Below are 25,978 nucleotides of genomic sequence, written 5' to 3' on the forward strand. Positions count from 1 at the left end.
TGTTTTTGGATACACAATATTTATGATTCTGTTAAATTCAACAAGACGTGATCGCCAACCCTTACTGGTTGAGTCGCAAGTGTCCGCAGGCCATACTTTTCCCACCCATGCTCTAAATCAGCAAGCCTCAACTGTCCGCATCTTCATATTAATTTGCAACCTACTTTTATGCAGGGTTTTTTTTCTTTCAAAACAGCCTCTAAAATACATTTACAGTAACTTGCATTTCTAAATGCAGTTTCAAATGAGTATGACATACTGCCATATTGCTAGCTATGATGTCCACTAGCCAAAAGCGGAGATGCACTGTATTTGTTTACTGAGTAGCAAATATTGTATGTCCTGTGAAAAACTCAAGAGTACAAATGCATGTCTTGTTCTTTCTTTTTTCCTTTTTCTTTTTTTCTTTTTTTGGGTTAAATAGCTGTCGGCAACCCACTTTTGGGTCCTGGCCCACCAGTTGAGAATCACTCAAATCAAACATGTCAGCTTTAATAAAAAGCAAGTTGCACCATACAACAACAAAACACATCTCTCTATTAAAACCAGTGTGTTCTTTTTATTAAGGTGAGCTTGAAATTCCGCCTCTCACTTTATACTAACTTGATTTTCCAGCTTTGCCACTTTCACATCCTCCTTTACAACATGTCTTTCTCGACCATTCCAATGCCTGGTAATAGAATGGCATCACCATATTAGTAATTGAAATGATTATTTATACAAAACATTGCTTGTATGCAAAATAACCCAGATTTGCACATATGTAGCTGAAGTCTAAAGCTGCTAATGAGGGGAAAATGGTAGTCTTATTTAGCAGTGGCTAGGTTGCTCTATGCAAGTGAAAAAGCAGGCTTGTTATGCTTCAAAAGCTGTGTCACACTATTGCTGGTCACATTCCAGCCTTCTGGTTGAATATCAACTCGACAGTCCTGTACTGCACTCTGCCGACTGTGGACTGCATTCATGGAGAAATGTACCTGTCTTGTCAGACTTCCTGCACATAGCAAATCAAAATGTACTCAAATAGCGATTAACCTGCAATTAGTTGGCTGTTATAGACTGTACGGTACGCTATATAATCTCAATTATGCGACATGCCTTATGCTGTTGATTACAGAAAGCAAGCAACTCTCTATTTGCAGATTGGATACAAAAATAAACCGTGAGTTTATGTAGTGGCGCTTGCAACAATAGTGGACATTGTCCTGTTTTGATAGTGAAGAAAAAACAAAGGTGTGATACTCAAAGCTGCCCTGTAAAAGAGAGAAAATATGCTGTCCCGGACTAAGGAGAGACTTTCAAGGTAAAGGTGAGCTGTGGGTCAGCCCTGGTGCTTCATTAACTCATTTTTTACAGCTCCACTCCTCGCAGGTGTCTTTGCAGCCAGCCAAGCTGAGGCCAGGAAAGATTGTGAAGCGACACTGACAGCAATACCTGTCTGTCAAGATTTTCTCAGGTAGCTACAGAGCAAGAGTAGCAGGTAGTTTCCAACTGAGGTTTGTGGATCAAATCATTCAGAGGGGAGTTCTTGCGGAGAGTTTCACAAGGAGATGTGCAGTTTTTGGTGTGTCCTTCTCCCAGCGTTGGGAGGGTACACCCTCACCTCGTTATACCTGCTGAAGAACCCTCACATTCTTCACAAGAAGAAATGCACGAGCTTCTACTGTACACACATCTCGCACAGAGGAGGTAAGGAGCGAAGGATTTCTCGGAGGGTTTAGCCGGAGCCGATGAAATGTTTTCCTGCAAACATTTATGACTCGCGCTAAAAGCATCTCGTAAAACAGTAAAAGTATGCAGTGACGCTGTAACTAAATAACAGGTGAAAGAAAAGTGATCAATGCTTATCATTTAGTCTTGTAACAATGATTAAGGAGACGCTTGTTATTATGATAACTTGGCTTTACTGCTTTACCAGGATGTGGTGAGCGGATAGAAAGCACCATGGAGGCCTTTACTCAGTGAGTATGATATATTGAAAAAATACTAAAAATTCATATATGGGTACATTTTTTATCCATCTATCTCGCATAAAAATTGATAGATTCCTTGATGAAATATAATATATATAAAATGACTACAATTATGAAATATTGGATTGCCATATTTTGCAATTGGTCATTTAAAAAGGCAAAATGATCAAAATACTCTTGGACCTAACTTGAGGCCATAGTTGTCAAAAGATTTGTTGGAAAATTTGGAAAAGTACACGTATTGCAAGCATTTACATTGTTTTCCCTCATTTGCAGCGCAGTGGCACAAGGAACGCAGATGTTGGAACTGGATTGTCACTTGACGCATGACGGATATGTGGTTGTGTCACATGATGAGAATCTTTTGAGGCAGACAGGCCATGACATCACAATCTCTTCAGTCAGCGTTCAGGTGGGAGGAAAGAAAGGAATACCAGATAGTTTCGATTTTTTGTTCACCCTTTATTACAATCAACATTTAGAACATTTGTCATCATGAACAAAGATGAGACAAAAATTACATCATATTTTGTAAAATCCTGTTTTTGTGCTAATCTGTCACTCTGACACTGTCATGTGACACACATCCTTTCAAATCTGCAGCTAGCAAGGGCAACATGCACAAACACATGGGGCAGAAAGAAGGGGGATTCGCAGTGAAAGGTTGATTTATTTATTTTTTGTTGATAGTTTTAATGTCACATTAATCCAACAACTATAACGTTCCAACAATAATTAATGCTCAACATTAAATGCTAAAAAATAAAATTGGGGGAAAATGATTGTCCTGACTAAAACTAGACTAAAATGTTGAGTTTTTGTTGACTAAAACTAGATGGATAAAATTATATTTTCTTGAACTAAAATAAACTAAAATGCTAGATTTGTAGTTGACTAAATAAAAACAGGATGAGGTTGACTATGATAAAAAGTGTGATTGAAACTGGACTAAAACTGAGACAAAATTGAAAAATGGCGGATCAAAATAACACAAGTACAGTGCTACTGTTGAATACTACAACTACCCCAAAAAAAAATATATGATCATATATCAATAAACTGAGTGTGCTCTTTGTTTTTGTATACAGCTCTTGTATTGAAACACATTCAATGTTCTTCCTATGGCTTTTTCAGGATTTACCTTTGTACAAGGAGAGGCTTGAGTTGACTTTTTATAAAGGTGAGACAACTCCTGTAGAGTAAATCATTGACAAGTGGCAACAACAGCAACAATCCAAATTAAATGTTTTTTTGTTTAAAAAAATAAAATAATTTAGTATCTGCCCGCTTGTGTGAAATGTCACCATCTTTTTTTATGCCTTCTGTCCACCAGGTCACTACAGCAGTGGTTCCGACAGGAAGTTTACTTTGCTGGAAGATGTGTTCAGAATGTTCCCAGAGATCCCAATCAGCATTGAGATTAAAGAGAACAACCACCAGTTGATAGAAAAGGCAACACGCTCACAATCAAAAGCAAACACGCGCCAAAAAAAGCATGCACACATCTAAACACTGTCGTCCGTCTCAACTGTCAAAGCATTAAATACTGTACTGTGCTCTAGGTCTGTTTTATGAAAAGTCTAATCTTATGACAAAAACATTGGTACCATTTATAACTTTTATCATTTAAGAAGAGCATATTAAAAATGCTAGAATTTGTATCCATCCATCTGAACCTCATATCCGTACAAACAAAAACCCAAAGTAGCTCAAAATGCGTCATTGTAAAGCCACATAACCTTTAGTGTCCCTTAGCAACTATTTAGTCAAAGTTCCGTCTGTGATAAGCTTTGCGGTTTGTATTCTCACACTTGAACATTTGCACTTTTCACAAGTAACGTGCAATAAAATGTGCTTAGAAACCGAAAGGCTCTAATTGTCGGAAATTGTTCTTACTTTAACTGTAAACCTGTCTGTGTAGGTGTCTGAGCTGGTGAAACGCTACCACAGGGAGGAGATCACTGTCTGGGCATCTGTGAGCTCAACAATCATGAACAAATGCCGCAAAACGGTGAATGAACTTTCTTTTGCAAGTACTTTATAAATGTATTATGTTTTCACTAGCATAAGTCTTCGACTATATTACCCTCACTGGCCACAACATTAGGTACATCTGCACATTCAAATGAGTCAGTACAAGAAAATACATTAAAGCTGCTCAATGGCTGGGTTGGGGTGGATGAGGGGCGTGGGGGGAGCGGGAGCTGCGGGCCGGTGCCGTGCCCCGTCCTGCTGCGTTGGGTTGGGGGCGCAGGCCGTGTTGGGGTGGGGGGCGCTCCTGGCTCCTGGGTTTGCTCTCCGGCAGGGCCCGGGGGTTGTCCCTTGGCGCTGCCGTGGCCTGGGGGCCCCTGAGGTGTTGCGCTTGCTCTTTCCTGGCAGGGGTCAACGGCTGCCCTCTTTGGTGGAGATTTTCATGCATGCCAGATCCACCACACCAGCATCTATCGAAACTCAAACACAATCTGCTTCTTCCTCTGGTCGTTGAATCGGTGGAGGCTGGTGTCTGTGGATCTCACTCTGCTTCGTCTGTCCTTCCTTCCTTCCCTCGGTCTCTCCTTTGGTCTCTTGGGGTCTCCCTAATTTGTTGGAATTTAGATGTTTCTGAGGTTGGTGAAAGACTCTGGTTGGTAACCCGGTGGGTAGTATGTGATGGCTAGTCGGTGCTGGATTTCACTTTCCTTTCTTTTCTTTGATCCTTCCTCGGGTCTCCTGACAACCTCACGACTCTAGCTGGATTCTGAAGTATTCGGTTTAGGTGAACGGTATGGGATTTTTAATAGGTTTTAGATGAACTAATGAATACACACACATACACACGCACATGCACATACTCACCCACATACAAAAAATAAAAAAAATAAAAAGAGCAACGATGATGACATGTGAAATTACCGAATGAACAATACTGAGCAATGCATAAAATTTCATTTTGAATCGCTACTGCCACATGTGGCCGAAAAATTTAAACGCACACTCCCTCCTCATGTATACCATTTGCACATGACGTCACATATGCAGACAGAGGGCGGGATATTTATACCCGAATCCAGCTAAGGTGTCAATCTACTAATTACAAGATGTTTGAGTCAGAAATGGTCAAATAAAGGCTATTCTAAAGATATTTTGGGGCAAATTCCTCCATAGAGCAGCTTTTATGCTGGCTTTTGATTGTTATTTCAATCATGTGTTTATTATCATCATTTGTTCACAACATTTTGCAAAGCTATGGGAGTATTGTTTTGGTAGCATAAAAGCCAAGGCAAGCTAGCTCTTAAACAACAACGTACCTAACCAAAGTGTCCTGTGAGTGTTATGTCTCAGTTGCAAATTGTGTGCATCGACAGGTAAATGTCTTTTGGTCTCTCCCCATCTAGAATGGAGTCATGCCATACAGTTTTTCCTTATACCAAGGTGTGCTGCTGCTTATCCTCTTCTACAGCGGCCTGCTGCCCTTTGTGCCGCTGGGAGAGAGTTTACTGCAGTTCTACCTGCCGCGCGTAATCAACAGGTTGTGACTTTCGCCAAGATGTTTTGTGTGAACCACCTTTGGAATTACATCATACATTTGTCTACTTTTGTCCTGTTTTTTTTCTGTAGTGGAGCATAAACTTTGCTACAGGTTTCATGTGTTACTTTGCAAATGTGCAAGTTGTTTCTGTCTGTGTGCAGGACGTTTATGCCTGAGAAGAACATTTTGAGGAACAGATTCGTCGTCACTTTAATAGAAAAGTGAGATAATGACTTCCCTTTGCATTTCAAATAGTGGGCCTTTATAGGAAAAGGAAACATACTTGGTAATGTAAATGAGAGTTGAAAAGTCATTTTTGGGCAGAAGAACCATTTGGACATACTGTACATTGGTGAGTTATCATCAGAATCTGTGTCAAAATGGCTAACTTGGAATTTTTCACGATTGTAGAGTAACTATGAGGAAGAGTCTCTTTAAACATCTTGCAGCCCGTGGAATTCAGGTATGACTGTTAACTTTTATGTGAACCTCTATTGGGCAAACTTTCTTATTCCCATATACAACCCAAGCCAAGTTGTAGCAAATGTGTGACCCTATTAAAAAAAATAGAAATAAACAAAATAATAAAGTTAATCCAAATTCTATAACCACCACCACAGTGAGTGCTGACAGAAATGAGATTGCTTCAGGAAAGCTAAAAAAGTACCCATAGCTTGCTAATAGGAAGGATTAGATAACTTGTGAGCATGTGATTCAAATGCCTGAATGACGCTGGTAATCATCAGTGATACAGCAACAGCTGGTGTAACAAATGCTCAGATTATCTATGTACTATTGTTTATGAATTTTAATCAATCCATTTGTTTTGCTATATCCCTGTAGTGTACGGCTGAATATGTCACAACACTCCAGAGAACTTTTTTATTTATTTATTAACATTTACTGTAACTTTGTAGGTGCATTTGTTTGTGTGCAACACAGATGAAGACATAAGAGCGGCATTCGAAGCGGGGGCAACAGGGGTGATGAGTGACTATCCATCGCTTCTGTCAAGCTACCTCCTCAGAAACACTCAGGAGGAGTGACTTTTTTGTCTGAATGCAGTACTTCAAAAATGGCAGCTTTTTGGTTTATTACGATTGAAAAAGACTGAAAGCAAGAAGCTCATATTAAGTGTCAAAACAGTTTGACAAATCTTTCAAAATTACTCATTTCGTATGACTGATTCTTTCTCTCCACCATTAATCTACCAGACACAGCCCAGTATTACATTAACATTTCCTAGCAACCTGACCTAACAACTCATTCCTTTTGATAAGACTGTGATTACTTTGTCATGATTTGAATGGATTATCATTTGTACTGGACACATGATTATCAATTGTATGTTTCAATGTGATATATTGTAATGAGAATGTTAACAAAAAAGCAAATATAGAAAGGAAAAAACGAACGTGTTCATTGTGCCAAGGCATGGTCAAAGTCTGACCACATTGTTGTGGTACTAATCAAACAGCCTCTAGAGAGAGAACAAAGGCTGTATTTTCTGACACGATTAGCTGTGCCTTGCAATGTAACAAATGGGTTAATGGAATATGAATGGGCCATTGCGGAGTCGCGTCAACATTTCAAACAGAAAAGGTGTTCTTCTAGCAGGGGAATTCAGTGTGCTTGTGGCCATAGCTTTTGAAGTATAGAATTACACACACACACATTTATTAAATATATATATATATATACTGTATATATATATAGAGAGAGGGGGGGGGGAGATACAGGTGTATATATATTAGCTTGTAAGCTCTGATCAAGACCCCAGTGGTTTAGACAATGTGGCATGATTGATTCTTTGAGAAATGTAATCTGCAATGGGTCGTTTAAGTAATGTATCATACAACATAGAAAATTACATTTGTTGGAAAATAAATAATTTGTGTCTGTTAGTCTATGGGACATAGTAATATTGTAAAAATGATCATTTGAAAATGTCAACACTTGCAGTTTGTTTTTTAAAATAAAGTGTTGCATATTGAGATAATTTGAGGACATTTGTTGTTTCAGTAGCGTGTGTCAAACTCGTAGCCTTTCTCATTAATCACTACCCAAGAAGTAGATCTCATTTTCAAAAAAAGTTTACTTTCTGTTCCCATCTTAAAGGAAGATCACAATTTATGTGGAACTGACCTACATTATGCAGTAATTTAACTTTTCAAGTAAATAGAAAGCCCTGAAAAATATTTGAAAGACAATGCATTACCTTAACTATGTAAAACTAGGGGTATCGTTCAGTAAATTACAGTAAATTGGATCCGAATCCCCAAACCAAAAGCAGGAAATGATAAGCCAGTGCTTTGGGAACAGTACGAACGAAGCTCACGTGAAGGCCAATCTGATTGGTTGACCCACATTCTACAGTTTATTCCACAGCTCCTATTGGTCCAAATCTTTTGTTTTGCCCTCCCATGTGCTTCAGACATCCCCCCAAGTGTGTTTTTATAAACAAACCTCATTTTTCATCTGTCCGCGGTGCATCTAGTCACGAACTTGACAAATTGCCAGCTTTGTCGAATTTAGCTCTTTTTTAACGAAGAAATATCCGTTGGAAACTATTACATTTTTGCAAAGAATCGCGGGCACTGCATGTCATAAACAGAAGCCTTCCTTATTGTCTTTATTGTCCGAGACGTCAACGCGTGGTCGACTGCTGTTGTGAGCCTACAGGCGCTTCGTGTCGTTTTAGTCCTTTTATTCCAGGTGACAATCATATCGATCCACCCTGTGTAGGAAAAGAAGAGTCCTGACATCAGGAGGTAAGTGTCTCAGCGCGGGAATAAGCTGCAGTGCGCATTTGAGCTACTGCAATGTTGTGACTGTGCGTAGCTAGCCAACATGCTAACTTCGAACAGACTAGGTCCGAGCGGGTGCTGATCGATCTGATCAGTTTGCTGTACTGTATTTTAGACCTAGTGTTGTAATGTATAATACTAAATTTTGGTTGGTGCTTTCATACTAAGTCGAGTTGGGTGGTGATCATTGTTAATTGTTGTTGTTTTTTTGTGTGTGTGTGTTGAAGGAAGATGCCATGATGATAGACATGTCTGAACATATAACTTGAGGGATTTTAGATTTGGCCATGCTGTACGTGTTTTGACTTAGCCAGTCCTCCATCCATCCATTTTCCAAACCGAATGTGACAAAATATATACATTTAAGATAATTGTTTTCCTATAATGTCTCTATTGCAGATGGCAATAATCTTTGCTTTATGATATGCAAATGTTAATTGCTTCAACTCAGAAACCTCAACTTTGATTTTGTTGCCAACTTGCTACGTACAATATTTGTAAATCAAAACCAAGTTGCTATCAAACGTGGTTTTACCAGTATTCCCCAACCTTTATTGAGACAATGCACAATTATTTGAGGAAAAATGCCATGGCATACCACAAAAAACAAACAAATGCATGATTCAATTAAGTACCTAATGGAAAAGCATTGAAGATTTATCGTCAGCCTAACAGCATAATTGCGTTGTTATTTTTGAAAACAAGAAAAAATGAACAAGCAAGATGAGTAGTCTGGATTCAACCTTTGAGATTACCATGACCCAGAAGAATGGGAATCTACACTGACTGAAAGTAAATAAAAAATGACTTAAACTGTTATACTATTTGGCTAACAACTTTATTTGTAGTTATCACTTTTTAATCCAATTAAGTAAAAATTGGATGCAGTGCTTCCCAACCTTTCTTGAGTCAAGCCACACATTTTAATTTGAAAAATCTCAGGGCACATTGCCCAAAAAAAACATCACAAAAAGTATTACCGTAATTAAGAAAGTGGAATTAAATAATTTCCTGTCGTGCACGAGATGACTCTACTGTGGCATTGCACCCCAGTTGGAAATCACTGCTCGACACAATAAAATAATCCTTGTCTAATCGAATGTCATCAGTACATACTATGTTGTTGACATCATCAGTGTTGCAGGGATCGGTTTCTCATAAATAACCCGCATGAGCAAGAATAATGTGGCAACCCTTTCCTTCTTCAGAAATGGTGAAGCTGACAAAAGCCAAAACGTTCCAGGCTTACCTGGATTCGTGCCACCGCCGCTACAGCTGTGTGCACTGCCGTGCCCATCTGGCCAACCATGATGATCTCATCTCAAAGGTCAGCTGCCACCTTTTTGTTGTATTTATCACTTCACGTGGCCTGTGCGTTTTCATATGCAACTAAGGGCACTGCTGCACTATCATCATCATCATCATCATCATCATCACACTCATGCACTACTAGTGTAATGTAAACAATGTGCAAGAACTATAGTATGACTTTTTCATAGCCTTTTTCTCTTTAGTTTTTGTTTGCTTAAATTGTGAACATGAGAAGTAATAGAAGTGTAGACTGCTACATCAACATCATCAGAGACTAGGACATCCCTTACTGTACCAGAGATTAATTGTCGTGTGAAACTGGTAAAACTGGACTGACACAAAACCCTAAAGATCTGGTTAGGTTCCAAGATAGTCTTGAAATATTTTCATGATCTGTGATTTTTCTCCTTTGTGTCGTCTAGTCTTTCCAAGGAAGTCAAGGCAGGGCTTACCTCTTCAACTCTGTGTGAGTATTTTGATTTCAGTTTTACTTTTTGATGACTTGATGTTAAACTAATTCACTTACATTAAATCAGTCACCATTAAAAATCAAAAGGGTTATCAAATTCCATATGAGGGTTAAAGATAAAATTGTTAGGTTTTTTTTCCTTCCATTATTATGTTTTAGTTAGTCCAGTTGTAGCTTCAACATTTTCTAGTATCAGACATGTTGACACAAACCTGACAGTGCACAGATAATTTGATTTACTCGTGAGTGGACCTTGAAGTCGGGTGTCAGCCATGCTACTGTTGGGTTAGTAGGTCAGTAATACACTGGCTCTGATCTGAGTTAGTTTCATTTTGTTGAGCCCTGAAAAATGTCTTTGTTTCAGTGAAAGCATGACTGCATTGTTGGAGCAAATTAGGACATCTGATTATTTTCAGAGTGAACATCGGCTGTGGTCCTGCAGAGGAAAGACTGCTGCTCACGGGACTTCATGCAGTGGCTGACATCTACTGTGAAAACTGCCACACCACTCTGGGCTGGAAATATGTAAGTGTCCATACATGCATATGTTAGAATTAATTTGTCCTTGCTTATCTTATTTTGATTTTAAGACACAATGAACAAATAAACAGTTTTCCTCCCCTGCTTTTTTTTGTGTGTAAAAAAAAAACCCCTACTTTGTCTTGTCCTAACTGACATCTCCTTTTCACAGGAACAAGCCTTTGAACTGAGTCAGAAGTACAAGGAAGGGAAGTACATCATCGAGTTGTCCCACATGATAAAAGACAACGGCTGGGACTGAGGGGGAAGTCTTCATTGCTCTCCATGACTCTTTTTTTCCAAGTTGCATCCCCTCGTCTTAGCAGGGTTCCAGTGTAGCTTCCTCATCCCGCGCTCGAGTCATCGCTGTGCCACACTTTCACTCTATGGCTTTGCCATGAATAGCATGTGATGCCTTATCTTCCTCCTTTCTTTGTGTGTTTTCCAGCAGCCACAGCAAGGTTTCTGATAATGCAGTCCCAATTGCAAGCTGTGCTTAGGGCAGGTGTGAATAGAATGACTGTAAGGTTTGTGTGTGGAATAACTCACGGGCACATGTGTGGTTGTTGGATTTTTAGACGTGTGCTTGAGTGATGAACTTGGTATCATTAATCGATAAGCAAGACTGGCTTGGTAGGGGCAAGGTTGGTGCAAGTCAAAAAACGGTGACCTTGCACTCGAAGTCCTGCCCCCCCACCCCCCCCTCCTAAGTTTACAATGTCAATTTAGATATATCTTGCCAAAAATGCAGATTTTGCAAGCGGCGAAGATAGTTTTATTTTTATTTTAGAACAATTATGATAATTTGTTTTAGATAAAGATCAGTAACTTCAGAGTTTTCAATTATACAAGTTGTTGAATTAGTAATCATGCCCATACACATGTCCAGCTGATTGTAGGTTTGTGAGTGTGTATGTACATGTGTACTTGTTCATTCAGCTTTGTGGGGAATTTGGAAGGCCAAAGAGCACATTTAGTTAATTCTGGGTGTGTCAATAGTAGAACTGGCTCTCTGGTAGGTGTCAGCTACTTGGTTTTGAGTAAAGGTGTCCTCGCAGGGACTGAATTTCAAGTTTGTGTTTGCAGTGTATGCCTGGAGTTTTACCTGCACAATTAGGATATCCACTACTTGCTGACATTCTAGAGATCGACCCTCTACGTGTTTGTGTGTAGTGTAACAATGAGAGGCCCTTTGCATCTCCATTTACTCAATCATGTTTGAGCAATGTGTGATTAGAATTATGTAGCATATTTATGGTGATTTTTTATTGTCTGCTTCTTTTCATTAAAGTATAATTTTACTCTGCTCTTTCATTAAAATACAGTTCATCTGTAATGTGTGGCGCAGCTTTGATCTTTTTAGCATGATGGAATTTGAGCCAATTAATGTATTCATTTCTCTAAGACTGTAAGATGTACTTTTTTTATTCGGTTCTAGAGTAAGGAGGAGCACAGTACTGTACAAGGAAATGGAACAAGTCAAATACACAGCTACAAAATATACACATGCACCTAATAGGTTAGTCACAGGTCTCCCAGGAATTTGGCTGGCACATTTTGGCCCATGAGAGGAAGGCTGATTCAAACACTCCACCGAAAGGCCAAATTGCTGACTAGAACCCAGAACCTTCTCAGTGAGTCAACACGAGGCTACCAAACTAGAAAGCTGCTTCCGTTGAGTTCAAAACAAAATCTTGTAACATGTTAATCGAGGTAGAGTTTGAAGAAAGGCACAATGTGTGATGAACTAGAAACAATCTTTTTGAACAGTATTGGAATTAGGTACATGACTATTACTCACGTGAACAATATTAGAAAAGGAGTACAGTATTGAAATATTTTCCAACATGAAGGCGTGCAACTGAAAGATTGGCCCTAATTTAAAAAATTCTAATTTTTAATAACGTGGGAGTTTTATAGAGACTAGTTTATTTCTCTTCCGCGTGTATTTACACGTTTTTTTGAGGAGAGGGTCCCTAACGAAATATTGTAGTTAAAAGTATATATATATATATACTAACTACTGTCCGAACTGCAGGTACCACATTTTTAATAACGTGGGAGTTTTATAGCGACTAGTTTATTTCTCTTCAGCGTGTATTTACATGCTTTTTGAGGGGAGGGTCCCTAACGAAATATTGTAGCTAAAAGTATATTTAAAACAAATGTACACTACTGGCCGAACTGCAGGTACTTGCAGCAGAATATACCACTTTATAAACACGGTTCATTCTTCTCATAACGTTTAATGTCGTCCATAAAACTGCTGTAACTAAAGGTGTCCATTCAAATTAATTCAAAACTCTATTATTCTATATAATGACTTGCAGAGTGTGAAATAATGCCATCAAAATAGTTTATTTCCATAATTATGGCGCCAAGCACCCCTGAATCCACACAAATGGTTTCTTCCGAGTCCGTTGGTCATGTGACTTTTTCCGTTTCGCCATTTTCCTCTTCTGCACCGGTCCTCTAGCTCGCTGTAGCCTGTAGCTACACTCCGTTGTAAAACCTGTCCGAGGTTGACGGTGAGATAGAGGTAAACGGTAAGATAACCTTCTCCCGTCGCTTCTTGGGCCCGTAAATACTGCGAGAATGTCATCCGAGGAGAGCCCCGAGTATTCGCCTTTCTTCGCTGTGATGGGAGCCTCTGCGGCCATGGTCTTCAGTGGTAACTACAGCTGCTTCTTCATTTTTTGACATTTGATGTTCGTCGTTCGTTTGGGCTGTGATGGACTCTGAATCGCAACCCCCGCAAAATAGCGCAGTCGAATTGAAAAAGAAGTGGTCACGCTTCGTACGCTAGCCGGGGATGCGTGTTATTAGGCGGGGGACGGCTTGCTACCACCCGGCCGTCGTCGAAGGAGCGAGCGACCACCAGCTGACGCTAGCTCGGCTGTCATCGGATAGAACGACGCACAATCAATCGGATATTATAGTTTGAAATACTGCAATCGTATATTCCTATTAAAAACCACACAATTTGTCCTAGCAGTTTTGAATGAAATTAGGGAAGAGGCTGTTTGAGGCCTGACATCAGCGTGTGACAGTGAAGGAGAAAAGCACACATCCACTCATTCATTCGTGAGGGCCTGCCCTGCTTGACATGCATTGGGCCAGGAACACCCTGTGCGTTTCATCCAAATATCTCGAAAAGCGGAGGGCATCACCTTTATGTCCATTTGGACTTTAGATTAACATTTTGATCCCGGGGGTGTCAAACTCAATTGTAGTTAGGGTTTAACTCGAAGGTGCTTTATCAATAGAATAGAACCCACCCATGCATGCATTTTCTGCACCGCTTTTCCCTCACTAGAATCACAGGTGTGCTAGAGCCAGTCTGTCCCATCAAATTTTGTCATGTCTACAAATCTATAGCGTCCCGTGTTTGTTTTTTTTAAGACAAAAAATAGGTTGTGCTTTACCTTGACTAGTTTCGACCGTATTAAATTGCTTGGAGAATGTATTTAAAGCCTATCTGTGGCGTATAATTGAGGCCTGATGCTTGTGAAACACCTAAGAGTGGCCTTATCAAGAACGGGTGTGATAAAATGTAACTCTTTACTGAACTATAAGCTACATATACTTGTATGTGCTTTGCAAATGTAAGTAAACCATGTATATTTTATTTAGTATTTTTCACAGAGAGGACTCGATGTGTTGAGTCCTCTGTGGACTCAGTGTTTCATATATTTAAAATACAGTTATACAGTATATGTCGGACCAAAACCTCATATGTCACAATTTCCTGAAAATGGCTTCCTTTCTTTGAGGATGCAATGTTGATAGTTGAACGAACATGCCATTTTTGGGGTCTCCTAAAAAGTGACTATAGAGGTACAAAGTTTTGGCCTGGCGCCAGCAATATATATATTTTTCGCATTATAAGGCAATGAATGGCCTATTTAAAAACGTTTTTATATATAAAGCGCACCTCAGTATAAGGCACATGGAATAGAAGCTACTGTAGTGGCTAGGGTTGTTAAGCATCCACTAGATGGAGCTTACTTAACCAATATTGATCCACATATAAGGCGCATCGGATTATAAGGCCCATTGTCGTTTTTTGAGAAAATTAAAGGCTTTTAGGTGCGCCTTTATAGTGCGGAAAAAACTGTAAATTTTATAATAATTTAATAATTTTATATCATATAATAGGGTTTATGCACTAACCCCGAAAATGTTCAACTAACCGGAATGACTCACTTCCGACGCTTCACTCAGCCCCGACAGTAAGCGTAGGAAACCAGGAAAATTGGGGTTGGCCGATGTGATCACACAACGCATATCCACGTTTATTTTGAAAAGTAAACGCAGATGGGTGTTATATGATCACATCGGCCAACGGAACCCCATATTTCAGTGCTGCTCAGTCGATGGACAACCGACACGGTCAAGCTTTGAAGCTTGCAAGAACAGAATTGTTGCGACAATGTCTCACACGTGACGGGAGAATGTCAAGACTTGAGGAGATAAACGGATGAATGATTGTTTCTTGTTCAGTATGAGATAACATGGGCCTATGGTTTAAAAATATTTCTGAGGTGGAAAATAACAGGAACATACCTAAGGTGTTGTTGCGTTAATGCGTCCAAGTTGTAATTTCAGTTTTCACACTTAAAACGAGAGCTTGTGATCACACTGTGTTGTTGCATTGTTAACATTGGAAAGCAAAAGGCTGTGTTAACAGCTATCCACATCTTTCTCCCGAAGCTCTCGGCGCGGCATATGGAACAGCGAAGAGCGGCACTGGCATCGCCGCCATGTCCGTGATGAGGCCAGAGCTCATCATGAAGTCCATCATTCCTGTGGTCATGGCGGGTATCATCGCCATCTACGGGCTGGTGGTGGCAGTGCTGATAGCAAACAACATCTCAGAGAGGGTCACGCTCTACAAGTAAGAATCATCACAATCTGCTGTCTCTTCTGTCTGCTTGTATGCCGGAGTCGAATACACTGTAAGAGTCAAGTTCCCAAAGTCATCTGAAAACCCAAGACATCAAACAACACTCATGAATTCATTCATTTAAGATGTGTCTGGCTTTCTTTCTGTTTTTGATCGTGACAGTTGAGTCAGACACGGGGGAAAAAGGGCTTTTGCTGTGACTTGGTGAGTTCAAGTGCTTGGCCCTTCACTGCTGAATGGAATATAGCCACAGCTTAATGCAGGCTGGAGCCCTCGCTGTTAGCTTGGCAATGTCATCCAGGATACAATTCACCCCAGTCGACGGCAGAGAAGTCACACAATCAATTGCGACCTCCCGTCAAACTGCATTTGTTTGCCCTTTCACCAAATTAAATAAAGCACAGTATGTAGTAAATATACATCTGGGACATCATTTCAACTCCCAAGTTGTTGTTGTTGTTGTTCCTTTTTTAAGACTAGGGATGGGTACTTAATGATCAAGGTTGGGAGGGTTACTTTTAAAATGTAATCCATTACAGTTACAAGTTACCTGCTAAAAAATGTAGTTGGTAACGTAATCCAAGTACCATAATATTAAAGTAATGTAACTGGATTACTTTTGGATTACTCTAATATTGAGTATGCTCATGAAGACAAAAAATATATATATATATATCACCACAATATATATTCTATACAATGTGCCCCTGCTATTTGCGGGTGATAGGAACCCGGGCAGCCTACAAAAATCCTAGTGTTGATCGATTGAAGGCCATACTTCTGAACTGTCACTGAAAGCAACAACACCTCACAGTTTGATAGATAGATAGTAGGGGTGTGAATTGCCTAGTACCTGGCGATTCGATTTGTGTCATGATTCGATTCGATACCGATTAATCCCGATACAAATCTTTAAATTGATTATTGCGATTTTATTTTATTTTTTTCAGACCTCAAATTTAGAAAATACTAATCAGTAAACTTGCACATGTACACTGTAAGATTTCTCAAACTTTCGTTCTGAGTAAGTTCCAGTAAATACCGGTCGTCATTTCCTCCTCCCTTTTTCAAACTGCCCACGTGTGGAGGACACGACTAGTCAGTTTGTTCGTTCCCACCTCCCCGACATGTAGCAACGGTCCCACTCGCGCAGGCGTGCACGCGCTCGCTCTTGCTCTCTCTCTTGCTCTGTCCCTCTCTCGCTCTGTCTCTCTCTCTCTCGCACTCTTTCGCACGCTCTCTCATCGTAGAAATTGTAATCCTTCGAAGTAATCCCCATTTTTAATAAATGTACCTGTAATCTGACTACATGTTTTTTCCCTGTAATTCTAATGGAACACAGTTTTAAAAAATTGTAATCTGATTACGTAACGGCGGTACATGTATTCTGTTACTCCCCAAGCCTGTTGATGATAATTACCGATACAAGACTTATTGCCAAATGATGCCTCACCGCAAAATGTACTCTCGCCTGCCACAACATTAGGCACACCTGCACAGTCTAACCAAATTCTAATACAAAACCTGTCTCCCCAAAAAATCTGTCTTCACAATTTCACAAAGGTAGTAGTTTGGTTACTCAAATATTTAGCGGTTATGGATGAAAGTGGCGAAATTGCGTCACACACGTCTGCTACAAGCTAAGTTGATGAGTAACATACATTCATACATCCCGAAAGAATGCTTGTATTCTCCACCCCATTTAGATTCGCTTCGTTTCCAAGTGCTCAACTCTCTTGTCTTTTTATGGCGTATATCGTGAATCAGCAATTATTGCCACTCCGCTATTCACAAATTCGCCATTTGCATTTTTTTCCTGTGGAACTTTTCCTCAACCGTTTGCTGAAAAACTTGCATATTGGCAAATTGTCTGCATATTTTGAGGTTGTCCCGAGAGCATACTTAAGATGCCAAAAAATGGTGCCACTGCCCTGCCTAATAGGAAAGTAGTAATTAGTGTCTAGTATGTTAAAAAGATGCATATCAACAGTTCTAACATCTTTATGTCAGGGAGGACCTACTAGTAGTAAGTCGTTAATGCTTGAACAAATGCTATCTTTGTGTTGCGACGGCAACATACATGCACACTTTTAGTAATCATATCATCTCTAAGCCATTTACTTTTAGGAGAATGTAAGTTGAGTTTATAATATGTAAATGTTGATTTATGTTGAAATCCATTAATTTGCACAGTCATATATTTTTTGGGCGGGGCTTTAATTACTCGTTGGAGATGGGGTTAGATCTCTGCAATGGTTTACTGTCTAGCTCACTGAGCGAGGCGTATGCCCACAGCTCTACCCCGCTGCAACGTACAACAGTGAAGATATTCTTACATGTCTATTGTCTACCTCTTAGTCCAGGGCTCTGCAACCTGTGGTTCAGGAGCCAGATGTGGCTCTTTGGTTTCTCTCTTATGGATCCCTGTGGAGCTCTTAAAAAAATGAAAGTATATATTTGTTGACATTTGTATTTATATTTTGGGGTTAAAATGTTTTTTTAATGAATTAATGGTGAAATGAAAAATGTAATATTCAAAAATGTCAGCGTCAAACAAAATGTGTCCAAAGTTGTCAGAAAAAAAAGACAACGGTAGAGGAAAAAGTTACCTAAAAATGGCCAAATTGTGACCATAAAATGTGCAAAAAAGAGGAGGAAAAGCAGAACATTACTTTAAAATGTCTACAAAATTGCCAAAAATCTCAGAAAACTGTTAGAAAAAAATGCAGGAAGAAAATGTCAAAAATAGCCATAAAATGTCCCCCAAAAAAGGAAGAAGAGAGGCATAAAATGACCATATGTCCATAAAATTGCCAACAACCATACATTTGACAGATAGGCAGAAAAGTCTAAAAACGAAGTATGAAAATTGCCACCAGAAAAAAATCCATTGCATATTTTTCCCTCAGTACATTAGACTAACACTAACACAAGGTTTCGTTAGTCACAATGTTTTAAATTGTTGGTTATATTTCTTTGACCTAAAATGGCTCTTTTGACAGGAAAGGTTGCTGAATCGTCTTAGTCAAAACAAAACAGTATGAGATGCAGCTGTTGTATCGGTCCTCGTCCAATGGTTCGGACACTTGTGCCCTCACACACAGCACAGCACAGCACAGCCCTGCTGTCAGTCTGCTGCTTTCCAAACATTCCCTTCTTTTCCTTGTCACTCTTAGATCCGCCGCACACCAGGAGGCCCTGACTGAAATGATCAATTGCGGACAAAAAAAAAAGCTAGAAACAGCATTCTAGCTCTTGTAACAGTCACATTCAGCCTAACCGCTCCGTGCATGGCGAGCTTTAAGCACATCAACGTTCTTGGTTTGGACGTTTTGTTCAGTGTTGTCACCCGTTTGTTTGTGTTTCCTTCACCAGGAGCTTCCTCCATCTCGGCGCCGGTCTGAGCGTGGGCCTGAGCGGTCTGGCGGCCGGCTTCGCCATCGGCATCGTAGGCGACGCCGGCGTGAGAGGCACGGCCCAGCAGCCCCGCCTCTTCGTGGGCATGATCTTGATCCTGATCTTCGCCGAGGTGCTGGGGCTTTACGGCCTGATCGTGGCTCTTATCCTATCTACAAAATAAGCGTCTGCATCCAGCACCATTTCATTCATTCCACATCCAAGCAGCGAGAACAAATCGATTTTCACCAACTTCCATGACACCAAGAGGGCCTGACAGGATGGGATGGCAAACTGAGGCGTGTTGCCGTTGGACCTGGCAGTTTTGTCATCACTAGTTGTGATCTGTCCAAATTGTATTTTCCAAGCCATCCGGTTGTGTCAGGTGCGGTGTACAGAGCGGGCATGAAGATGTGTTGGCTGTTGTGGGATGATGATGTGGACAGTCTGCCTGATGTGTTGTCTGATCTTATCCTGTACAGTGGTCACCCCTTGTAAATGTAGTAATCAGTTTGTGATGTGCTGAGTATCAACCCCCCCCCCCTTAATTTCTGCTTTTGTCACTCTTATCCGACACTACAGCGGAATTGTGCACATCAGTGTTTTTGTTTATGTTTATGTTCTTTTTGAGGACCATTTTTGAATCACAGCAGTGAAGAGCTGTCTTTTTTTCTTTCTTTTTTTTTGTGCTATTTATGGAACGCTATGAAGACTTAATGAAACTGTCTAAATGGAGTACTGTTTATGAAATACCCTATATACATTAAAATATATAAATTATCTGTGTATAGTTAGAGTAACTGCACTGTTGGTAATTGTTCTAAGTGCTTGAAATTCCTCTGGATGTAGTGTTATTATGGAGGATGTCCACATGTTAAAATGAAGTTGAAAATGCGTGCGTGATCTGAGTGCATCATGTGTGCAAGTGAATTTATGTTTACTATGACATCCTCAAGACACTATTATTGTTAACTTGTAGTGCTGCTGTCTTGATTTTGTTTGTTTTAAGGTCACTGTTCAACTGTGCTAGTCAGATTTCCAAATAAAACTACTCATCCTCTAGAGCCTTGTGGTCAAGCTATTTCTTAAAAAAAAACCGAGTCAGATAAAGCCTTCTGGTATTTAAAAGGGTTTTTTAGAATGAAAAAGATTACCCCCCCCCCCCCCCCCCCCTAGATGGAAGCTCCCAAAAAGTAGTTCTTGCTGTATGCAGTACGCGATGGGAAGTGTAGTTAAAGAAAACATTGGTTGAGCAACTTGTTTTGCTTAAATTGCGACACGTACGATCACTTTAGAGCAGGAATACAATACACATTAATGTAATACTGTCAATAATTTATAAATATTGCTGATTTCTCTGATATTAACACTTGTACTGTTTGCTAGTTTTGTATCGTATTTGATGGTACTTTGTTCAGAAAACGGGTGGATTGTTTTATTAAATTTATAGTTTTTACAAATATGTAATGTAATAGCATATATTGCATATATAATTAACTAAAAGCTTCCTTTATGTCTATTTATATCGTTTCCATTGAAAACTTCCGGAAAGGGAATAGGCGCAAAGTGGGAATCGCTCCATATCCGCCTGCGTGTTATTGTTTACGATCACACCAAAGAAATTGGGTCAGGCAAAAAATAGGGAAGAAAAAAAAACCCTCGACAGTCACACATTCCTCCGCCGTCTGTGGATGTGAGACTTTCATGAAGATTGTCTGTTACGTTGTCAACAGGCAGGTAACGTTGATGCTACAATGCTACAAACGAAAGCTAACTAGCTTGTATGTTTGCTCTGCATTTTCATGTTATATGGGAAACTAACAAGGCGTCGCTGCCAGTTAAGCCCGCGTTCAACAATTTCGCATAAGGCAAGAATTATTTCTGAAGTGTGTAAATTTTACATTTAAGAAAGGCTAATATGCTATTAAGCGATAGCTGGTCACTCGGTTCGATGACTTTAAAAAAGCGTCACATGTTAGATCGTCGTTAGAGCCTTGATGTTGCGACCATCCAGAATGTGAACATTTTGCTAATAGTTTTTGATGATAATCTAAAATTACATAGTGAGTTACGTACATGCAGGCTAATCATACAACATATGATTAATAGTCACTGGCTTCATTAAAAAACAAAAAACATTTGTGCCCTTGCGGCAGCTGGGCAGATGCTGTTTGACACCTTCGCATCTCGATTCAACGTGACGGCCAAGTGAGAGTCAAGATCGTCGTTGCTGCCATGTCCAGGCGAGGCAGGAGCAGCCGCGCGTGGCGGTACGTCTGGGGTGGAATACGGCGAGATGCTGATGCAAGAGCGCTCGTCTTGGCCTCTGAAAGTGACGGATGGGGCTATGAGCGCCTGGAGGTTAGCGCTTATCTGCAGTTTTTTTTTTTTTTTTTGCGCATGCAATTCAAACGCTGAAGAAATGTATGGCATTTATTATCTCTGAATTCCTGTTTGTTGTGTTCTGCTCTCAAGTACAGCGATTCTGATTCGGAGGCCGACTACTCGACGGTGATGGTCCCTCCGGTGCCCAGCGCTGTGCCCGTGACCGGAGAGTCTTACTGTGGCTGTGACTACCAGACTGAGACCATCCATCATCGGAGAGGTTTTTACCAAGTCAAAGACTGTCACTGTGGAGAGGATGATCAAGGTCAGGTATAGTGTGAGCTACATTGTTATTGTATCCTGACAAATTATTTGAATCTTGACTCTTTTGACCATTTTTTAGACTTTGACTGGGTTTGGGATGCCGGCAGCCGATCAACTGCAACATCACTCAGCTGCGACAATCGTGAAGTCAACTTTCACTCCGAGTACAGCTGCGGCACGGCTGCAATCCGCGGTTCCAAGGAGCTGGCGGAAGGGCAACACTTTTGGGAAATCAAGATGACGTCCCCCGTTTATGGAACAGACATGGTATGGGCACTGGATGGAAAAATAGAAACCAGCTAAGTGGATGTGTTCTCTGAATTGTCACTTTTCCCAGATGGTTGGAATCGGTACTTCTGATGTCAACCTTGACAAATACAGGCATTCGTTCTGCAGCCTTTTGGGAAAAGATTTGGACAGCTGGGGTCTGTCTTACACTGGTACGAGCCTCCATCTTGCACAAAAATAAAATATGAGCAAACACCTTTAAATGTAAGATATCAATAGTTCTCAATACAGCTGCAGATGTCTTAATGTGTTGTTTTTTGACAGGCTTGCTGCATCATAAAGGAGACAAGATGAACTTTTCCTCTCGCTTTGGCCAGGGCTCCATCATTGGGGTTCATCTGGACACGTGGCACGGCACGCTTACATTCTTTAAGAATCGCAAGTGCATCGGTAAGTTTAAAAAAAGCCAGTGGAATATTTTAACCACACATAATCGGCAAAATCGAGTTTTGCTGAAAAGATACACAAAATAATAACAACTAAAAATGCACTAAATCCAAGGGGGGCAAGGTTATAGTTAAATGGACAGTGTGTATACTTTAGTGCCATCTAGTGGTGAAAAAAACATAAATTCTTTTTTTTTTTTTTAATAAAACACTATTAATTTCAATAATATGAAAGAACAAAAAGTTTCTCTCACATCAATGTACTTTTTTGAAATATGTATATATAAAATCGTTGGTCTGGTGATCACTAATTATATTACATAAGTCGTGCCATGCCTTACAACCATCTTTCTGCTCGATGTCCGAAGGAGAAGAATTTTGCAAAAGTAGTTAGCCTCTTGTCATGTGGTACTTGCAGCTAATGTTGGACCCAATGGTTCGACCGCGACTCCCTTATTCGGGCTCCCGCCACTTGTCGCCGTCTGCTTCGCTCTCGCTAGCATTTGCTAGCTTCTCCCGCTAGCCGCTCTTGTTAGCCTCTCCAGTGAGTTCTTGCTCGCCGCACATGCTAGCTCGTGGTCGCCGGCTTGCTCGCTCATGCGCTCACTCCAAATAATAAATGGTAATAATAATTGGTCGTAGGCTAATTGTAAAAACATTTTTGGTAACAAAATAAATAAAAAGGAAAATGCTTTTACAAAAATGAAAACTACCAGAAACTGAAATTACATCTGACGTTTATACAACTAACTGAAACTATAATTATTGTGAAAATGGCCTTCCCTTCATCTTTAATATCTTACATGAGCCTTAGAGGTTAAAAAAAAAAAAAAAGTATTTATTTCGGTATTGCTGTATGTCCGTACAGAAGAACGAAGGTCAAACAGCCATTTGAGAATTGTATTTTCCTTTATTACACCAATGTTTCCCAACCCTGGACCACGGGGAACACTAGCCAGCCTGTTTTCCAAGCTTCCCTTCTCCAACACAGGTGAGGATGATCAATATCAGGCTTCTCCAGAGCTTGCCGATGAGCTGATCATTGGAACCACTTGTGTTGGAATAGGGAGACACGGAGAACAGGCTGGATACACTGCATTACACAATAATAGTGAACCACCTCACAAAAAACTAATACTAAACCTAATTTAAAAAAAACTATACTAAAGCAAAGCATAAAAATAAAAAAAAAAGCAAAAAATGAAGAAGCTTGCTCTAAAAACGAATTAAAGTTAAGTGAATTTAAAAACACAAAATAAAAACAAACTATAATGAATAATCCAAAACTGTTATAACCATGCAGGAGACACATTCCTAACCACTGCATAAAATACTGGATAATACTTTAGAACAGTTATGGCTCATTTCACTAAAAAGTGATGATAGATTCAGCCTTTATTAGTGATGTCAAAGTTAAAGCGTTAACTGATTAATTAATCACAAAAAATTAATCATGAATTAACGCAGATTAATCGCACTATTAATTTTGACCATAGATTATCATTTAGCGTGACAGCGGATGGCTACGTTTGAGGTAGCACAGGTTGTTTTTTTTAGCAATAAGCATAATTACATGCATTAAAGTAAAGCATTTAATAAATGTTTGCATATCACATTTAGAGTATTTGTTCATGTCAAAATATCAGAGTCATTTTTTTCCCATTTTAAATGATGCAAGTAATTAACTAATTAGAAAAAAAGGAGGATGAGCGTGTACAGTGGGTCAAAAAAAAATGACGTCCTCATAACATTAAATGTCAAAAGAATTAACACATAACCGGTGCTCTTCAAATTAGGATTTTTTTTAATTAAGCGATTAATCGTGATGAATCCAAATTCTAAGCCTAAAATGTGCGATGCAGGTGGGCGAGTGAATAGTTTGAACGCCTGGTTTGTGAAAGCAGGTATCGCGGCCACAGATCTGCAGAACAAGAGGTTTTACCCCATGGCGTGCTCCACAGCAGCCAAAAGCAGCATGAAGGTGATCCGATCCTGCTCTGCGCCCACCTCCCTTTTGTACCTGTGCTGCGCTCGCCTTCGCCAGCTCCTGCCAGACTGCACAGACACCCTGGATGTGCTGCCCCTGCCGCCGGGGCTCCGCCACCTGCTGCACAACAAACTGGGTTGGCTGCTCAATCTCCACGGCGGCGGCGCGGACGGAAACGCAGACGTCCCCGAACGTTCGCCGCGCTCGGCCGCCGCCGCCCCCTCGGCCGGCCCGTCGTCTTCCGAGAGCGACTCGGAGGGCTGCGCGTCCGACCCCGAGGCCTGCCAGAGGAAGAGGTGCCGCTGGACTTGAGGTCCTGCGCTGCCTTAAACCAAGCGGATGTTACTGTTACGACAAGATTGAAATACCTGCCTCAAAACCTTCCCTTCAAGTGTGTCGCAGTATTGCAGAAAATAACCGCAAGGAAGGGAACGGTCTTCTCATGCCACGAATACGACTTTGTTCCCATCACTCACTTGGGATCCAAAGCGGGACTACTGTAGCAAAAAGACGTCAGCTGTAGATATCTCTTGCCATTCGTCAACATGGATTTGTTTTTTTTAATATGAGTGTGCAACACTGAAGTCTCTAACATGGCGGCCATTTTGAGTGTTTTTCAGGAAAAAGTGGGTCACTTGGAATGAGCTATGTTCTTAGTTGTCTTGTATGCAAATAGTGCATATTCTTAAACTAAATGCATTCTCAAATATCACAAATAATCTTGCCTTTTGCAAATTTGTTAGATTATTTGTTAAGATTATGAAGAAGTGGGCTACTTTTGAGTGCACTTCATAAAATTATTTTTTCCCCTCTGGTTATAAGTGTTGCATTCAACTGCCTTTATTTACTGCTGCATCATGTTGAGATAAAAAAAGAAAAGTTTTTTATATACTTTACAAACACCTCAGTCAACTTTTTAACATTTAGAAGAAGGTCATTTTTATTAAAACACCTAAAAACCTACAATATTTGTATTTTTAGATGTGTTGCCTAGAAACATTCACCGATTTGGGATTCAAATGATTGGAAACATAGTACATGTTATTTTGTCCAAATGACGTATTTCTAATTCTTGTCTTATTGAGACAACCAGTTGGATTCAGTTTGACTCCACATCTGCGCTCCCATGACCGCTCATGTTAATGCCTCAAGACCATCATGACTTAAGTTACAAAGCATACAAGTATTTTGTTCTTTCTGAAAAAAAATGGTCTGTTACATTGCAGCAAAAGTGGCGCTAATACCGCAAGGCCTGTTTCTCGTGCTAAATGACAATTTTCTTCACTTGCTGTTTTTTTTTTTTTGCTCTTTCACACTATTTGTCTATTATTGATGCATAAAAGCACTTACTATTGTGTCGTTCCATGAAAAAGACATGTACCATTTTCAGTTTATTATTAATATATTATTTGAAGGCTTTTCCCTTGCTCTTTTTCACCAGCATGATTTTGCGATGAAATTAAAGTGAATGCTGAATCTGCAGAAACGTGTTTTGTTTTGTGAAAAACACAGTTCAAACTTTCCCACACTACCTTTTATAGTTAATACAGACAGTATGGAGGCTGAGCACATGCACTGAAATTATTAACACTCATTACACATAATTCATTGACATCTGATCATATTATATGACTGTTGATAGATAAATGGTCCGCCATTATGCAAATGAGATAACTAAATTTTGGGAATCGAATACTTTGAACATGTTTTGAATAGGCAGGTGCACCTCACACAAGGAGTAAAATGATTCCTGATAGTATTTTTGTTTAATTTATTTTA

At 40.0% G+C, this 25,978-nt stretch overlaps 4 protein-coding genes across 7 annotated transcripts; all 4 read left to right on the forward strand.

The window, feature by feature from the left end:
• Nucleotides 1–985: 985 nt before the first annotated feature.
• On the forward strand, nucleotides 986–7,474 carry gdpd3a (glycerophosphodiester phosphodiesterase domain containing 3a). Of its 2 annotated transcripts, XM_086065929.1 has the most exons (11): nucleotides 986–1,303; nucleotides 1,372–1,689; nucleotides 1,919–1,961; nucleotides 2,250–2,385; nucleotides 3,108–3,153; nucleotides 3,307–3,425; nucleotides 3,895–3,984; nucleotides 5,348–5,481; nucleotides 5,643–5,702; nucleotides 5,893–5,944; nucleotides 6,399–7,474. In XM_086065929.1, exons 2-11 carry the CDS (start codon nucleotides 1,551–1,553, stop codon nucleotides 6,525–6,527), a joined length of 948 nt encoding a protein of 315 aa, XP_085922055.1. In that variant the 5' UTR covers nucleotides 986–1,303; nucleotides 1,372–1,550; the 3' UTR covers nucleotides 6,528–7,474. The 2 variants fall into 2 exon arrangements, with proteins under 2 accessions (XP_085922055.1, XP_085922131.1); XM_086066005.1 differs by lacking the exon at nucleotides 986–1,303 and having other exon boundaries at nucleotides 1,589–1,689; nucleotides 2,255–2,385.
• A 445-nt stretch (nucleotides 7,475–7,919) lies between these two features.
• Nucleotides 7,920–11,923, forward strand: ypel3 (yippee-like 3). The gene is made up of 5 exons (XM_086066115.1): nucleotides 7,920–8,252; nucleotides 9,497–9,615; nucleotides 10,022–10,065; nucleotides 10,485–10,593; nucleotides 10,760–11,923. The coding sequence occupies exons 2-5, from the start codon at nucleotides 9,499–9,501 to the stop codon at nucleotides 10,847–10,849; spliced, it is 360 nt and encodes a 119-aa protein (XP_085922241.1). The 5' UTR covers nucleotides 7,920–8,252; nucleotides 9,497–9,498; the 3' UTR covers nucleotides 10,850–11,923.
• Nucleotides 11,924–13,014: 1,091 nt separating this feature from the next.
• On the forward strand, nucleotides 13,015–19,953 carry atp6v0ca (ATPase H+ transporting V0 subunit ca). The gene is made up of 3 exons (XM_086066236.1): nucleotides 13,015–13,258; nucleotides 15,301–15,484; nucleotides 18,869–19,953. Exons 1-3 carry the CDS (start codon nucleotides 13,183–13,185, stop codon nucleotides 19,071–19,073), a joined length of 465 nt encoding a protein of 154 aa, XP_085922362.1. The 5' UTR covers nucleotides 13,015–13,182; the 3' UTR covers nucleotides 19,074–19,953.
• Nucleotides 19,954–20,453: 500 nt separating this feature from the next.
• spsb3a (splA/ryanodine receptor domain and SOCS box containing 3a) lies at nucleotides 20,454–25,685 on the forward strand. 3 transcript variants are annotated; one of them, XM_086066343.1, is made up of 7 exons: nucleotides 20,454–20,626; nucleotides 21,046–21,250; nucleotides 21,365–21,539; nucleotides 21,618–21,805; nucleotides 21,876–21,978; nucleotides 22,091–22,216; nucleotides 24,117–25,685. In XM_086066343.1, exons 2-7 carry the CDS (start codon nucleotides 21,125–21,127, stop codon nucleotides 24,509–24,511), a joined length of 1,113 nt encoding a protein of 370 aa, XP_085922469.1. In that variant the 5' UTR covers nucleotides 20,454–20,626; nucleotides 21,046–21,124; the 3' UTR covers nucleotides 24,512–25,685. The 3 variants fall into 3 exon arrangements, with proteins under 3 accessions (XP_085922469.1, XP_085922543.1, XP_085922618.1); XM_086066417.1 differs by having other exon boundaries at nucleotides 20,454–20,622; XM_086066492.1 differs by having other exon boundaries at nucleotides 20,623–20,757.
• The last annotated feature ends 293 nt before the right edge of the window (nucleotides 25,686–25,978 follow it).

The sequence above is a fragment of the Leptonotus elevatus genome, chromosome 1, assembly GCF_054856555.1.
Source record: "Leptonotus elevatus isolate MCC_2025b chromosome 1, RoL_Lele_1.0, whole genome shotgun sequence".
Taxonomy (NCBI): Eukaryota; Metazoa; Chordata; class Actinopteri; order Syngnathiformes; family Syngnathidae; genus Leptonotus; species Leptonotus elevatus.

What these genes read in the sequence shown, in the direction of transcription:
- gdpd3a (XM_086065929.1), top strand. Translation starts at nt 1,551, where the DNA reads ATGTGCAGTTTTTGGTGTGTCCTTCTCCCAGCGTTGGGAGGGTACACC. An exon ending in ACACATCTCGCACAGAGGAG is followed by an intron (nt 1,690 to 1,918) that starts GTAAGGAGCGAA and finishes CTGCTTTACCAG; the next exon opens with GATGTGGTGAGCGGATAGAA. An exon ending in CTGCCGCGCGTAATCAACAG is followed by an intron (nt 5,482 to 5,642) that starts GTTGTGACTTTC and finishes GTCTGTGTGCAG; the next exon opens with GACGTTTATGCCTGAGAAGA.
- ypel3 (XM_086066115.1), top strand. Translation starts at nt 9,499, where the DNA reads ATGGTGAAGCTGACAAAAGCCAAAACGTTCCAGGCTTACCTGGATTCG. An exon ending in GCTTACCTCTTCAACTCTGT is followed by an intron (nt 10,066 to 10,484) that starts GTGAGTATTTTG and finishes GATTATTTTCAG; the next exon opens with AGTGAACATCGGCTGTGGTC. An exon ending in CCACTCTGGGCTGGAAATAT is followed by an intron (nt 10,594 to 10,759) that starts GTAAGTGTCCAT and finishes TCCTTTTCACAG; the next exon opens with GAACAAGCCTTTGAACTGAG.
- atp6v0ca (XM_086066236.1), top strand. Translation starts at nt 13,183, where the DNA reads ATGTCATCCGAGGAGAGCCCCGAGTATTCGCCTTTCTTCGCTGTGATG. An exon ending in TGCGGCCATGGTCTTCAGTG is followed by an intron (nt 13,259 to 15,300) that starts GTAACTACAGCT and finishes TTTCTCCCGAAG; the next exon opens with CTCTCGGCGCGGCATATGGA. An exon ending in GAGAGGGTCACGCTCTACAA is followed by an intron (nt 15,485 to 18,868) that starts GTAAGAATCATC and finishes TTCCTTCACCAG; the next exon opens with GAGCTTCCTCCATCTCGGCG.
- spsb3a (XM_086066343.1), top strand. Translation starts at nt 21,125, where the DNA reads ATGTCCAGGCGAGGCAGGAGCAGCCGCGCGTGGCGGTACGTCTGGGGT. An exon ending in CTGTGGAGAGGATGATCAAG is followed by an intron (nt 21,540 to 21,617) that starts GTCAGGTATAGT and finishes ACCATTTTTTAG; the next exon opens with ACTTTGACTGGGTTTGGGAT. An exon ending in CCGTTTATGGAACAGACATG is followed by an intron (nt 21,806 to 21,875) that starts GTATGGGCACTG and finishes CACTTTTCCCAG; the next exon opens with ATGGTTGGAATCGGTACTTC.